The sequence below is a fragment of the Haplochromis burtoni genome, unplaced genomic scaffold, assembly GCF_018398535.1.
Source record: "Haplochromis burtoni strain Fernald_Lab_line unplaced genomic scaffold, NCSU_Asbu1 Contig_249, whole genome shotgun sequence".
Lineage (NCBI taxonomy): Eukaryota > Metazoa > Chordata > Actinopteri > Cichliformes > Cichlidae > Haplochromis > Haplochromis burtoni.
Window position 1 is genome coordinate 184,514 of NW_024582610.1, and position 14,852 is coordinate 199,365.

Consider the following 14,852-nt stretch of genomic DNA (forward strand, 5'->3'; position numbering starts at 1 on the left):
AAAATCAATCCTTTGATTTTTCTGAAAATCGACAGTGTCCCTTATAATCAGGGGTGCACATAAGTGGTCCGCAGGTGCGCATTCGCTGTCAAAATAAAAGACGCGCACTAGATAAGAAGGTGCAACGGCGGAGCCACGCGATGGTTTTACTGTTAAAAACAGTCATTTGTCTGTCCGTAGTGTGGTTATATTAAATATAAGAGAAAGAGAGAACTTTAAGAAATTCTACAGTGACCACCAAAACAATAAAAAAATATTGTCGTAAACAGTTTATTTTGTGACACCACGAAACAAACGATAGCGTAAAATGAAACGATAGACGTTTTCATATCGTCATCCGATATATATCGTTATATCGAACAGCCCTACAGCAGCCTACACCTATTGCAGCATAAGTGAGATGCACAGTCCTGTGCAAAAGTCTTGAGCCAGTCCAGTCTTCTGATGTGAATAAAGTTTAAAGTAAAACTTTTAACAGCTATGAGATCCCTTTCTATTTCACCTGCAATGCTGCATACAGTACAGGTACTGCCGCTTGGGAAACATAATTACCAGGGTTAACCATTTCCCAAAGCCTTTGGTCTCACTGTGAGTGTTGGATAAATGGAATGCAATAGTGTTAGCAATTGCAGTATGTCTTTGTGAGCTCAATGGATCCATCAGACGGACGTCTGAGTTGGCACTGGATGATTCACTTATTAATCACTGCACTATTTTTCTTGGCCCGCATTATACTGTAGCCTGAAGTCTGATGTTGCTCTACAGCGCTCTTTGCGTATTATTTGTCTATACCACAATGATGACGTCGTGAATCAATTAGCATTCAGTTTCCCCCCCAAGGCAAAGGAGAAGTGCTGACATCTGAAAGGATGGCAATTCTATGAAAATGATTTAAGAAAACAGCTGCTTTAGTAACTTCTTCAGTCCGACCCCTCTGCTGTGATGCAGATGTCAAACTAAAAACGCCACTCAACTAGTATCCTATAGATTAATCCATCAACTAATTGAGTATAACAATAAATTATATTTGTAAAGTACACTTAGACTGTATAACCACATGGAGCAAAAACACACCACTGAGATCAGTATTCATCTTGAGGCATGCAACAACCTGGTGATCAGTAATTCAACTGGAGAAGTGACTTCCAAACTTACGCATCATCTCTCTTCATGAAGACTCCAGCATATGGCTGAGCCAGACGCACCTTCCTCCTCAGCAGTTCCATCAGTGCTTTGTTTTTAACCTGACATGAAGAGAGAAACATCACACACACTGGAATACAATAAACAGTAGTTTCCAGGGGTTGTCTGGAAAATGACCTTATCAGTTGTGAGACATTTTACTTTATTGACTAAATAAAGAAGAGAAACTAAGTCTTAATTTAAAAAAAGAAAAACAAACAGCAGCAACAACAGCAAAAAACAACAGCATTTCTACCCACTCCTCACACACCTTTGTGGCAGTCACATGGTGTTCTCTTCAAAATGTGTAGTTTTAAACAGACACTGAGATAATAATGGTAATGTGGCATTAAATGAAATGAAGACACACTTCTACTTCTGAAGCACAATTTTAACAACCTTAATTAACCAGAGTTTACAGGTTATAAAACATATACATGACTGTAACTAAATGTTCCAAAGATTAGGAGCCACCACTAAAAAAAAGGCTCTATCGCCTCTTCAGTTTAAGACTGGACTTCCTCTGATAACCTAAGGTGTACTAAGTTTTACCGAAGACCGTTTAAATGTCAAATCACTCTCAGTTTGTTGCGTGATTGCGTCACCCTCCCTTCAACCAGACCAAGTAGCGGACAGAATGTGCAAGGTTACATCAGACTCACCTCGATGATCTTGATGAAGCGGGGGAACACCGGGTTCCTGCTAACGGCAACCAGAGGCACATTGGGAAACACCTCGGGGACCATCATGGGGGTGAGAGCCGTCATCTGAACCCCGTTGTAAGGTGCTCCGCCGTCTCCCCCAGGCTCTTCTCCCCCGGAGCTTGCGCCGTCCTCGCCATCCTGTCCAGAGAAGCCCGCACCTGCCCGGTTTCCATACATCCTACATTGAAGCGTATACGGTCCACAGCTCCGGGTGAGGACACTGTCTTGGAAGTGTGGAACGGCCCCGACACGTATCCACCGGCGAGGTCTGCCGGTCAGCCTGCTGCCAGCTGTCAGTGCTGTGGTGGGGGACGTGCATGTTTTCTGTGGGGTTCCGATGCTGGTGTAGAACCGCGCTGGCTGTTGCCGGCTCAGTGGTGATGTCTCGGTCAAGCGGGAGACAACGCCAGGCCAGTGTAGTTTAGCAACAAAAGCCGAATTTCTGTGCAGTTGTTTAGCAGCTCCTATCATCTTGACACAGGTGGCCATGTTTATCTGGAGCCTTCTACGGCTGCACGTGACGATCCGTCTTCCGTCCAATATTGATGACGTAGTGTTGCTCACGCAACGATTCTAGAACAGTGGTGTCAAACGTAAGGTCGGGGGCCAGAATCGACCGAGGAAAGACTCCTATCTAGTCTACCCTAAGGTTTCGGGGGGGGGGATGATGAAGTGCATAGGTTTTTAACTTTAGGTTTTACAGATTTTGTACTGACTGAAGACTTCACCAGCTGGCATTCATACTACTCCAAAATAGTTAAGTAATAGTTAAAAAATTAAATGACACACAATCAAATTCCCGTTTTCCCACTATCTAGTACAGAAATTTCTGGGAGTCTTTTGTTTTGATTTTTTTTTTTAAAGCAAATCACAGTTTGTTGAAAGAAAGACAGAAAGCAAGAAGAGAGAGTTTTTGTTTTTATAGTTAAAAAAAAGAACAAAAACTTTATGTTTTATAAAGACAGGTCAGTCTGGGCAATGAGCTAATAGAACTTTGTAATTTTACACATTTTTCATGAAGAAACACTGGAGACGTACTTTTGAAACATCTTTTTCTAATACTTATAAGATATCCCAGGGATTATGTGAAGTTAAATGTGTTTACAACTGTGTTGTAAACACACTAAGATATTCTTAGTGTGTTTACAACACATTTAACTGACAGAAATATTTTTTTTATTTTGTTAGTAGATGCATTAATGACAATAATGCATTCATTTGTGTTATGTTTGATACTACTGCTACTACTATCAGTGATAGTTGAGCATTGCTGAACACATCCTATGCCCACTAGGTGGCGATGGAGAGTACCATTTGACCAAATGACCAACTGACGCATAACATGGTTGGAACCACCAGTTAAAATGTAATCTAGATCAATAATGATTATAACCTACTATGTCTTTCCTCTTCCCACTATGTCTAGGAGGTGCTCTAACTATTGCAGCCAAATGGCACATCAATCTGTTCAGGGCTCGACTCTCATCATGCCCGTGAAGCTTGGGAGAGATTGGCGAATGGTCAAGCTCAACGTGCAGCCATGGCCACACCTTTTCACGAAACTTCAAAAGCTTTGTCATTTAACATCATCGAGGTGGGCCGTTCTATGTAAACTCACAATGTTCACACTGAATCGCCATGATGGTCTGACGGTTATTCTCACCACTTTTGAGGCGGATAGGTTGGCCACGCCCTATGATGATAACTCAAAAACTATGCCATTTGAAATGGTCCAGGTCTGTAGTTGAGACTGGCCAACTGTCCCACAGCCCAATAAAGGAGATGTGGAAATAGCTTCAGTCTGTTGCAGACTAACGTGAAATTCAATTGATTGATTAACAAGATATTCTTAGTGTGTGTTCTTTCCAGAGGCGTAATAGAAAGTCAGCAGCAGGCCTGAATCAAGTATTACAACATTTTATACATTTTCTAAATCATCCAAATTAGTGCAATCCTGTGACAATGTGACACACAGTTTGTACTTCATTCCATGGTTTTGGTGAAGTACAGTTTAAAACAACTGCGCTTAAAACAACTCCAGCAGCTTTAAAGTTTTAGTTTTAAATCAGCGGGATTAGCCATGTTTTCACGGATTTCGATATTTACAGCATGTTTTCATTGTGATATTGTCAAAAAAGGCCATGAGGTTGATAACAAGAGTGAGCCTAAATGCTGAACCAAACTAAAAAACCAAGATGTTTACTCCTGTCCTTGCTGATCTGCACTGGTTGCCTGTCAAATATCGTATTCAATTTAAAATTTTGTTGTTTACTTTTAAAATTACCAATAACACTGCACCAAGCTATCTTAAGGAACTTTTAAACCCATATGCTCCTGCTAGGGCTTTAAGGTCATCCTCACAGTTACTGTTGGTTCAGCCCAGATCTCGACTGAAATCTAGAGGTGATCGATCGTTTGCTCTAGTTGCACCGGAGCTGTGGAACAATCTCCCGATTGGCATCCGGGCGTCTGATTCTATTCATTCTTTTAAATCACGGCTAAAAACATATCTTTTTAAACTTGCCTTTTCTACCAGTTAAATGCTGGCTTGCTTGCAGTGACCTATTGACCTATTGTATTGTATTGTATTAAATTCTCTGCTATCTTTCCATTATTGGTGTCTTTTATCATGGTGGTACAGTCTTACCTTGCTATAACCTATGTGCTGCAGTTTACTCTTATTGGTGGCTTTTATCTGTGAACATAATCCGTTACTTTTATGTATTTGATGTTAATGTGTGAACTGTTTTATTTTTTATTGTTTTATGTAAAGCACTTTGGTATGCCCAAGGCTTTTAAATGTGCTCTATAAATAAAGATTGTTGTTGTTGTTATTGTTTTAGAGTTTATTTTCACACAAAAGAGTTATGGTAAATACAGGGGAACACAGGGTTCTCTTCCAGATCTGGAGAGTGTGTTATGGTATACTGAGGGAAGAGAGGAGAAATTAGGTAAGTCCGGACTGACGGTACATGTTTGAGGCTGATCAGGAGGTTGAACTGACTCTAAGCAGTTTTGGTGACAGTGCATACTCCATGAAATTAAATGCTATTCATTGCAATATACTGGACATTCACTGATAAGATTCAACATACTGTTTTAGAGAGGCTGAGATTAGATGAACATGGTCCTTCATGAATATGAATGTGTGCTCTTGTGTTATTAAAACAAATGTACTTAAATTAATAGTGTCATCTCTACTCTTCGTCTTGCTCGATGCCAGTAATATAAGGGGTGACGGAAGTTACAGCTATTGTTGTAATCACCCTGTCTCTGGTCTTTTAACTCCAACTACCACAAGTTTAAAGGCTGTAGATTGTAGCCATTACTTTAACACTGTATATAAATGTAACAGGGCTCAGTGCTGGTTTTTACAGTTTGAGCTACTTCAAACTTTATTTGGGAATTTCACATTATCATACTAAAAATAGTAGCTAGGTAGTACTGCTGTAATATTTTCATATGCTATGATGATCTTAAAAGAGCGGAGTTAGGGATTAATACAGTGGGTGATCTTGTTCATGAGAACTCTCTTCTTACTTTTAATCAACTGAAAAGCAAGTTTGGTCTGACCAATAAGGATTTTTTGAAGTACTTTCAGGTAAAGCATGATATTACTTCTAAATTGAAGGATTTTAATGGAGGGTTTGGTCTTTCTCCTACAGAATCACTCATGGTAAAAACTACCCAACTAAAATGTATCACTGAAAAGATTTATAACATTCTCTCTGATCTTAGAATGGATAACTCTAACAAAATCAAGGGTCAATGGGAATCAGTTGTAGGCGTTATAGATGCTGAGGCTTGGGATGAGTTGTGTTGTCGTCCTTTCAAAGCCTTGGCATCTAATTCTATTTGGGAGAGGCAGTTTAAACTTATAAATAGGCTTTATATTACACCTGAGAAGAGGCGCATTATGTTTCCAGCTTTGCCTAATCTCTGTAACAAATGTCAGTCTGCTGTTGGTTCCTTTTTTCATTGTCTGTGGAGCTGCCCTGTTATTCTACAGTTTTGGAGATCACTCATAGATAAGCTATGTGTTATATTTAATTGCCGACTGCATCTGGGTCCAAGGACTTGCTTGTTAGGACTAAATGATGAGCTACCTGCCGGCTTTCGCAGCAAAGATCTCCTTCACATACTGCTACACTACGCTCGAAAGTGCATTATGGTACTGTGGATTTCTGATAAGGCTCCATCTATCAACCATTGGCTACAGTCTGTGATAAGTATTGTGCCAATGGAAGCCTTCTCTACGGCACATGGGACCCTTTTTTGGCCTATCTGGACACTCCTTCTGCTCAGAGGTTGAATTCGGGCTTACGGGATTTAGCCTGGCAACAAAGGGACGATTGTTAACCTTTTTCATTGTTTATTACTATTGCTGTTGGGTTTTTTTTTCTACCTCCCACGTCCTGCCATACATGTAGATGCATCTTTGTCCTGTGTATGTATATGCTGGTGACTGCTGTTTTCCTGCTTTGCAATTAAAAGTTCAATTAATAAAAAAATAAATAAAATAAAAAAAGAGCCGGATTACATCTAGTCATGCTAGCATTAGCCATGTTAGCATATTACATTCAACTGGGGTTGCCAACTTTTTAACTATCAAATAAGAGACACTCTGGCATGCCAGAAGCACAATGCACAGCCAGCTGGGCATAGTGTAAATATGTGCTGTATGTTCATAATCTTTATCATATAATAAAAATACAATAAAATGTTGGTATATATTTTAATCAACATCTAATCTAAAACAACAAAGTAAATTATAGCAGAAATCACATGGGTATTTCCTTTGAAAAATAAGCAAAAAATATTCAAATAAAGTACTGTAAACAGGCTAAAATTACCCAGTTTATTATGCTACGCAGAACAAACAGCACCTTGTTTTTATTTATTACTCCTCTTATGACTGGACACAAGCACTGGTCTGAGTCGACAGGCGCACACTCAGAAGTTCAGCTCTCCGTTAATCTTTGATTTTTGAATCCATGTACTCATAGTGCTCTTTTAAATTGTATATTTAAAAAGATTTTCAAAATCTGTTTTTTAATTTAGAATTCAAAAATGTTTTTTTAAACAAGGCTTTCATTGAGAGTTTTTTTTTGTGAAATCTATTTTTGATTTCAAGTATTTATTAATGGCTCAATAATTCATTTTGAAATAAGAAATCAAATCAAAAATAATACCATTTATTCAATTTATTAAAGAGTCAGTGAATTTTTCCACAACATCTCATTTTGCATCTGCCCTCTAAATATTAAAATGCATTCTCCTAAACTACATTAAAGGTCCACGAGTAAACTAATTTATTTGACACTGGCTTGCATATCTTTTTTCTTTTTAATTTAATGTCAACTTTTTACTCAGTCATCCTCTTCTTCCTCCTCTTCTGTCGCCTCCATTTCCTCTCGGACAGCCTGTTGCTCCTCTAAAGCTTCTTTCAGGGTCTGTTCCTCCTCCAATGATGGGTCCAAGGCCTCTGTGATTTCGGGAACACTAGGATATTCTTTCTGTGGCAGTGGGAGGACAGGTGGGGTATACCCTCCTCCAGTATACTTTAAACCCCATCCAATATATATGTTGTCAAACTTCCTGTATTGAGAGACAGCACATGGTACTTTGTAATTACACCTTCAGGACAATATGATATCATATGTACAAACAAAGGCACTCTGATTTTCTCACTTACTTTCCACAGGCATACGCATATGCGCCTGGCCAGAGGTTAGAACGCAGCACTGCTACTGCATGCTGAGATGTTAGTGTGGAGGACAAACTAAGGCTCCAGGGAGGAGTGTTGAACATTTCTGAGAAAAAAACAGACTCAATATAAATACATAAATAAATAAATAAATAAATAAATAAATATATACATATATATATACATATATACATATATATATACATATATATATATATATATATATATCTATAGATATATATATATATATATATATATATGTATACATATATATATAAATATATATAGATATATATATATATATATATATATATATATATATATATATATAATATATATATATATATATAATATATATATATATATATATATGCATTATATATATAGTATATATATATATATATATATATATAATATATAAATATCATATATATATATATATATATATATAATATACATATATATATATAGATATAATATATATATATATAACTATATATAACATTTATACTACATATATACTATATAATACTATAATATATACATATATACATACTATATACAATATCATAATATATAACATATAATAATAATATATACATATATAATATATATCATACTATAAATATATATATATTTATAATACATATATATATATAAAAATATTACTAAAATATTTATATACCAATTAAATTATAATATAATATATATAATATTATATATAATATATATATATAATATATATATATATATATATTATCATATAGTATATATATATATATATCATATATATATATAATATATATACATATATATATGATATATACTGATATAGTATATATAGCACAACAACACACACACACACTCTCATCACTGTATGCTGAATGAAATTTTGGGCAACATTATGACCTTCTCATCAGTGTGAGAAACTAAACTACTGGTTTGCCTGAAAAGTGTCCAAAGTCAAAGACTGACCTGCATCTTGGGAGATAGGTGTAAACATAGGGGGTCCAACCTCTGGCTCTGGCTCATCAGGCTCTTCTTCCTTCTCATCAGCTTCTCCCTCCTCATTAGATTCCTCTCCTGGTTTTACTGCCAAGTTCACCCATGTACAGCGACCCTAAAATCATTTTTTTACACATTATTTAAAGGCAATAGAGGCTCCAGCATCACTGCGACCCTGAAGAAGATGGATGGACAAATCCAGACACACTCAATAGGTGAAAGAATGCCCACGAACCTTGTCTGATCAGACCCGTACCTGCAGCAAGATGTGTTGAACATGATGCACCCAGTTAGACAAAGACTCAGCCATTTCAGCAGCTGGAATACCCTCAAAGTCTGGATTTGGTTCATAGTTGCTCTGGGATACTTCATCTTCCTCATCACCTTCTTCCTCTAGAACCTGGTAGAAGCCCTGAGGGCTTACTTGTGTGCCAGCAGAGATTCGGGCAATCTGTGCTCGTAAATAGTTAGCTTCATTCCCAGGAAAAGGTGGGTAGCTCACAATTGGGGTGTCCAGCTTCCCAGTGAAAATTTTGCGGATCTGTCGAGCAGCAGTGATTTGTGCAGGACTGACGGAAGGTAACTTTACCCAAGGAAGACCAGGCTCATTGCACACAAAGTAAACAAACTTATTAGCACCTGTTCCTGTGGCTTCCTTTGGCACAACTGATGGGAGTTTATAGGTCGACTGAGGAAGTTGATCTATCTGAAAGCAAAAGCACATTTGGACTAAATTAATAATTCACCAATTAATTTTACTTCAATACTTTGTGAAATAATAGGGTGGGGGAGTAGATCCTACCCTTTTCCTCAGCTCCATAATTTCATTTTTACAACTGTTTTTGTATTTTTTTTGATTGTACCATTTTTTTTATCATTGTATTGTTTGTGATATTACAGTATATAGTATATATTGTATATCATAATAACACAGAGTACTGTGTTAATATGATTCACTGTTGTCTAGTACTGTTATCATGATAGAGCTCCCCAATATTGAGGAGGTACTTTGTTGTGGAAAACAAAGTAGAGAAGTACCTGGTATCAAAAGTAAATGAAGTTTACGTTGCAATGGAGCAGATGACATGCAAAGGCAGAGGAGTGTAACATCAATGTAAAAAGTAGGAATGTGTTTTTTTTACTACTCTTTATTACAAGCATATCTAATTCATTTTCAATACCACACTTTTTACTTCCTCACCTCATTCTCCTGAGTATCAACCTCTCGCTCCTCTTCTTCAGCTGGTTCATCGATGCTATGGTCGTCCCCTTCAACAACAGCTTCAGCAACAATATAGCTGTTCTCTGTTCCCAAAATTTTGCCCCATAGTCGGCATTGCAACAGCAGCTGTGACTCAACAAGCTGCTTGAGAGCAAGAAAAATTCTCTGCATCTCCTCTCTGCCCAAACCCACTCCAGCCTGCTCCAGGTAGAAGCTCAACTCACTCACATTAGGAAGAGGTGTTTCCACCTAAAAAGACCAATAAGCTGTGTTACACAATACAAATTCAGTTTTATATACTGAACAAGTAATACAAACATAAAGTTCCCAAGAAATTAAAAGAGTTATTAAAGATATAATATAAGAATCATTGGATTAAATTCAGCTGGAGAACAAAATATCTTACAAATGTGTTAAGTAAAATACTACAGGCAGAAACTCTGTGCTCCACAAAGCCCATACACATACAAAAAACTATTATTATGACCTATTACTGTCCACAAAGTCAATATCCTGCATAGAAACACTAGGAAGGAGTCTGATGATGTTCACTCTACAGTTTTAACCACCTTGATTAGCACTAGGATTAGCACTTTAGTTTAACACAACTTGTAGCAACTCATTTCTCCCAATGAAGGATGACACTTTACTGATTAATTTTTAGGTTTAATGGCAATAAATCCTCATTTTCACCATAAGAGCTGGAAATCTGTACACAAAAACAGCGTATAAGTTAAAATCCACATTCTTCAATCCCATTGACAGAGGTGTATAAAATCAATCACCTAATGAAGCAGGCTGCCTTTACAAACATTTGGAAAAGAACATCATTCTAAAGAGCTCATTGAAGCATCAAAAACTAGTGAATGAAGTATCTGCATTTTTTTAATGTTTTTTATTTTTATGTATATAGTTCAAATTCTCATGTATTGCAAAATGTCAATTAAAAAGTTATAACTACATATAATGAACTTTATGCATTGCAGGGTTGGAAGGATATTGCCGCTATAGAGAGAAGAGGCTATGTATTTCTTTCTCACCTTCATACAACCTGAGGATTTACTGCAGAAAACGATGTAGCTCAATATTAATATTTTCATTAACAATCTCTAATGGTCAGCATGTCACTGTTGTCTCTAAAAATATGACAAACTAATGCCTCGTTCTCTTCTTTCCTCTGTCTTCTGTCATACACTGACCAGTACTTGGAGTATCACCCATTTGACATCACCAGAACCATCCAACCCCTAGACCAGTGATGACTCTACTTTCTGGGATTTGGAGGCTAGTAAGGAGCTCAGTAAGAAAGGGTGAAGTGGGGCTTCTCCCTAGAGGAGGCCTTGAAAGATCCAGCAGGACAAGTTTCTAGAATCTGAGTTTAGCCCAGAAACGCTCAGGCGCTGGCTGGTTGTACAGAGGTTAAAGAAGAGGCCTCAACAGGAAGTTGCACAGAGGCCGCAGGACATCTGGACAGATGGAGTGCCCAGCTCTATCAACCTGTACTCCCACAGCTACAAATGCACCAGTCAAAACCTGAATGACCCTGGACATCACAGCTATGAAGAAGCATAGGATAGCACCACATCTTAAAGCTGATGAAAAGTGACAGTTATTCATGTTTTCTACAGTCCAACTTGTACCAAGAACTTCTGATGGTGAGGAAAAAACCTGGAACTGAGCAAGGCAAACACACTTCAATGGTGAAGTTCAATCGCAGTGAATTATTAGTTATTAATAATCTCTGGCTCTGTTCCACAGCATGTCTTTGTCTCATCCAAAACCAGTCATGACAGATGGCCATCCCTTCCTGAGCCTGTTTCTGCTCAAGGTTTCTTCCTGTTAAAACTGAGATTTTTCTTCTCACTGTCGCCAAGGCACTTACTCATAGGAGGTCATATGATTGTTGGGGTTTTCTCTTTTTTCTCTGTATTGGTGTAGGATCTACCTTACAATATAAAACGCCTTGAGGCAACTGTTGTTGTGATTTGACACTATATAAATAAAACAGAATTGAACTGATCCACAACCTAACCTCATATCCATCACCTTAGCATTTAACAAAGGGACAGATTGCTGTATATAAAAGTTGTAGAACAAACAGTGTAGGTGTGTGTGGTCAATACCAGTTCCTCCTCGTGATCCACATCTTTTGGCCGAGTAAAGAGCAGGCGCTGTTGCTTAGCCAGCTCCACATCAGCTGTAGTCTCTGGAAGATCTTGCAGAGTGCTCTGCATCTCTTCTAACAAACCCCGTTTTACATCACTGCTTATATCCTCTATCACATCCACTGCATTTTGTGGCTGCTCATCCATCAACTTCGTCAGCAAGCGAGTGAGGTGGTCATAACTAGAACATCAGTTACACAGTTTGGTACATATCAACCTATAAATCTTAGTTGTACATATTAGCACACATATTAATACACAGATACCATATGGTTCCACGAGACATTTTTTCAAAGGTTTTTCATGAGACTATTCTGTTGTATTGCTGTATTATTTCATCTAAACTGCCTTTTCTTTTTACTGCATCTTTAAATGCTGCAAGATTTGGTCTTGCAACAGTTTTGAAGTTCTCACCTCTAAAGGTGCATTTCCCCTGGCAACTCACATGGGCAGCACAACACTAGTTAACATGTAAACATTTAGCCAGAATTTAATTAGAGTGAAAAAGAAGCTCTTGTGTCACTAAATAAGTCACAGACACCAGTTCCAGTGGTTGTGGCTCAGGATGCCGTGAGGGTACATCTACTAATCAGACCACTATCTATGGGGGTTTTATCCCGAGGGATCATCAGATGACGGAAAACTGAGACAATATATACACACAGTAAGTAATTAGGGAGAGAGCAAGAGAGAGAGCAAGAGAGAGAATGACAGGGAAAGAGGGAGAGAGACATGGAGACAAGACAGAGACAAAAACTTGACATTCGCAACCAGACATAACATGCTACACATAGGGGATTGCTGGGGAGGATCCACAGAGACCAAGTCAAACAGGACACGGAAGGGAACGAAACTCAGTGAAATCAGAATGAACTAGATCTAGGGGTTATACAGCTTTGGATATCATTACAAAATCTTATCCATAGCCCGATAATGCCCTGGTGCCAATACAGCTTTAACATGTTTCAAACATTTTTGCATATATGTTATTAGTTACATTTGGATCACAGATCAAATAACATCGAATTAAGCAAAGGAGTTATAAAGAAAGGGAGAATGTTGAAATTCAGTGAATGTCTCTGTTTAGGAAAGTTTATTCATGCTTATTGCATTGTACAGCTAACTTTTCAAAAATGGAGGTACTGGTCTTGTAGTGTGGAGGCAAAGCTATGGAATCACAAAACATAATGATACGATGTGGTGTAAATATCATATTATATTATAAATGTGTTCATTATTATAACTTAGATTACATCAGCAAGGAAGCTGATTAAATATTGACCGATAACGTATTGCGAATGGGTGGGATTAAATAACTGTGCACTTCTTCCCACTGCTTTCGATTTGTAACTGAATCAGAACCGGTGAAGCAATGTTGAAATGTATTGGCTTTATTTTGTATAGCTTTTTTTTTCTTTTCTAAATGAACTTGTGCACATTGTTTACATGATTGAAATAAATTAACAAACAGACAAGTAGGTCATGAGAGCATCAGATACTAGCTAGTACTATAAAAAGGTAACTTACAGGTTCAGGTTGCTCTTCGTGCTGTTTTTCAACATATAAGACTTGAACGCGGCAGCTGACTGCACTCTCTCCTCTTTTCCGTCCATCGTTCGTCAACTACGTCTGAGGTATGGACAGAGTAACGGTTTATACAAGCGTGGAAAAGACTTCCACAATTTTGTCTTACCGCTTTCTCAATGTACCGCCGTATACAGACTCCAAGGGTTGCTATGGTTACTGTAACGGTGGCGCTCGCTAACATAGGGCTCTGGTTGCTAGGCTCGCGGATGCACCCTGGCGGTTAGTGATGTGCGACACCACTGCTTGCCTTTGCTATCCGATACCAGGATGTGTTTGGAAAATTAAAACTATACCGTCATAATGAATACAAGACATCATACTTCTTGTTATTATTGTTTAATTAATAAGAATTATTAAAAAGAATTTTTTTAAAAACCACTGAAAGATCAATACGTACATTTTAAAATATTTAACTAACAATCAAAAACAAATGTGCCCGACTGAATATAAAACATTATATAAACATTTTATAGATACATTATATTATCTATTTTATGTATAAAATATTTTGAGTTGTATTTTTATTTTTTTAAAGCCTAAATGGCTGTTTTACTGCAAGTATACGGTCTATTCTAATACACCTAGTCTATATAATCCACTTTAAATCTCTACAATTTGGACAAATTGGATTCTGTAGTTTTAAGGATGCAGGGAATTTCCATTAATTAAACATCAACACAAATCTACACCTAGACATAAATCACTTTCCAAAATTCAGCAACAGTGGTACAAGTTGCCAACAACTCACATTTGTCCTTTTGTACCTGGATAGTGTTCACCTGCAGCACCAAAGGGCTTTGTGAGAAATGCCTGGCTTGCAGTCTCTGCTCTTATTCATCCCCAGGGATGTTCGATTGGGTTGAAATCGGGACTCTGTGCAGGTGAAGTTCTTACACACCAAACTCACTCATCCATGTCTTAATAGACCTACTCTGGACTACGCTGACAGGCGTGATAATAAGGATTCTTTATTTGGCATGAAGTCTGTACTTTATTGCTTACTTACTGATGCTTACAAATAAAGCTTTAATTATCTGATGTGCAAAACCACAAGCAGTTATGAGAATTTGAGTTGTAGGACTTGAGGGAAGAAGGTCTTCGTGAAACTCAGGAGAGACATTAGTATGTAAGATCATTTTAATTTTATACAGTTGACTGTAAATAACAAAAAATTTACATTTAAACTGCAAGCTGTGCTCCATGGTAATTTAGGAGCAAAGTACCAAGAGAAGCACGACAAATCAAGGTCTACGTCACATCACGAATGCTTGTAGCAGACA

At 37.5% G+C, this 14,852-nt stretch overlaps 2 protein-coding genes and 1 pseudogene across 2 annotated transcripts in view; 1 reads left to right on the forward strand and 2 right to left on the reverse strand.

Annotated features, from left to right (window-relative positions):
- Positions 1-2,424, reverse strand: part of lonp1 (lon peptidase 1, mitochondrial) — a 27,626-nt gene extending 25,202 nt beyond the window's left edge. The window contains exons 1-2 of the mRNA XM_005938421.3: positions 1,845-2,424; positions 1,156-1,244 (exon numbers count right to left, since the gene is read on the reverse strand). Coding sequence (XP_005938483.1) covers positions 1,156-1,244; positions 1,845-2,375 — 620 coding nt within the window. The 5' untranslated portion in view covers positions 2,376-2,424. The remainder of the gene's footprint in view (positions 1-1,155; positions 1,245-1,844) is intronic.
- A 4,636-nt stretch (positions 2,425-7,060) lies between these two features.
- Positions 7,061-13,754, reverse strand: rsph4a (radial spoke head component 4A). The gene is made up of 7 exons (XM_005938420.3): positions 13,513-13,754; positions 11,944-12,166; positions 9,800-10,069; positions 8,855-9,304; positions 8,569-8,713; positions 7,582-7,699; positions 7,061-7,484 (listed from the first exon to the last, which is right to left on the reverse strand). Exons 1-7 carry the CDS (start codon positions 13,596-13,598, stop codon positions 7,256-7,258), a joined length of 1,521 nt encoding a protein of 506 aa, XP_005938482.1. The 5' UTR covers positions 13,599-13,754; the 3' UTR covers positions 7,061-7,255.
- Positions 11,008-11,804, forward strand: LOC121815604 (annotated as a pseudogene).
- Positions 13,755-14,852: the final 1,098 nt, after the last annotated feature.

Excerpts from the sequence above, each read along its gene's own strand:
- rsph4a (XM_005938420.3), bottom strand. The coding sequence starts at position 13,598 with ATGGACGGAAAAGAGGAGAGAGTGCAGTCAGCTGCCGCGTTCAAGTCT. Across the intron at positions 12,167-13,512 it reads ACGAAGAGCAACCTGAACCT|TTATGACCACCTCACTCGCT; the intron begins GTAAGTTACCTT and ends CTGATGTTCTAG. Across the intron at positions 9,305-9,799 it reads TTGATACTCAGGAGAATGAG|ATAGATCAACTTCCTCAGTC; the intron begins GTGAGGAAGTAA and ends TTTTGCTTTCAG.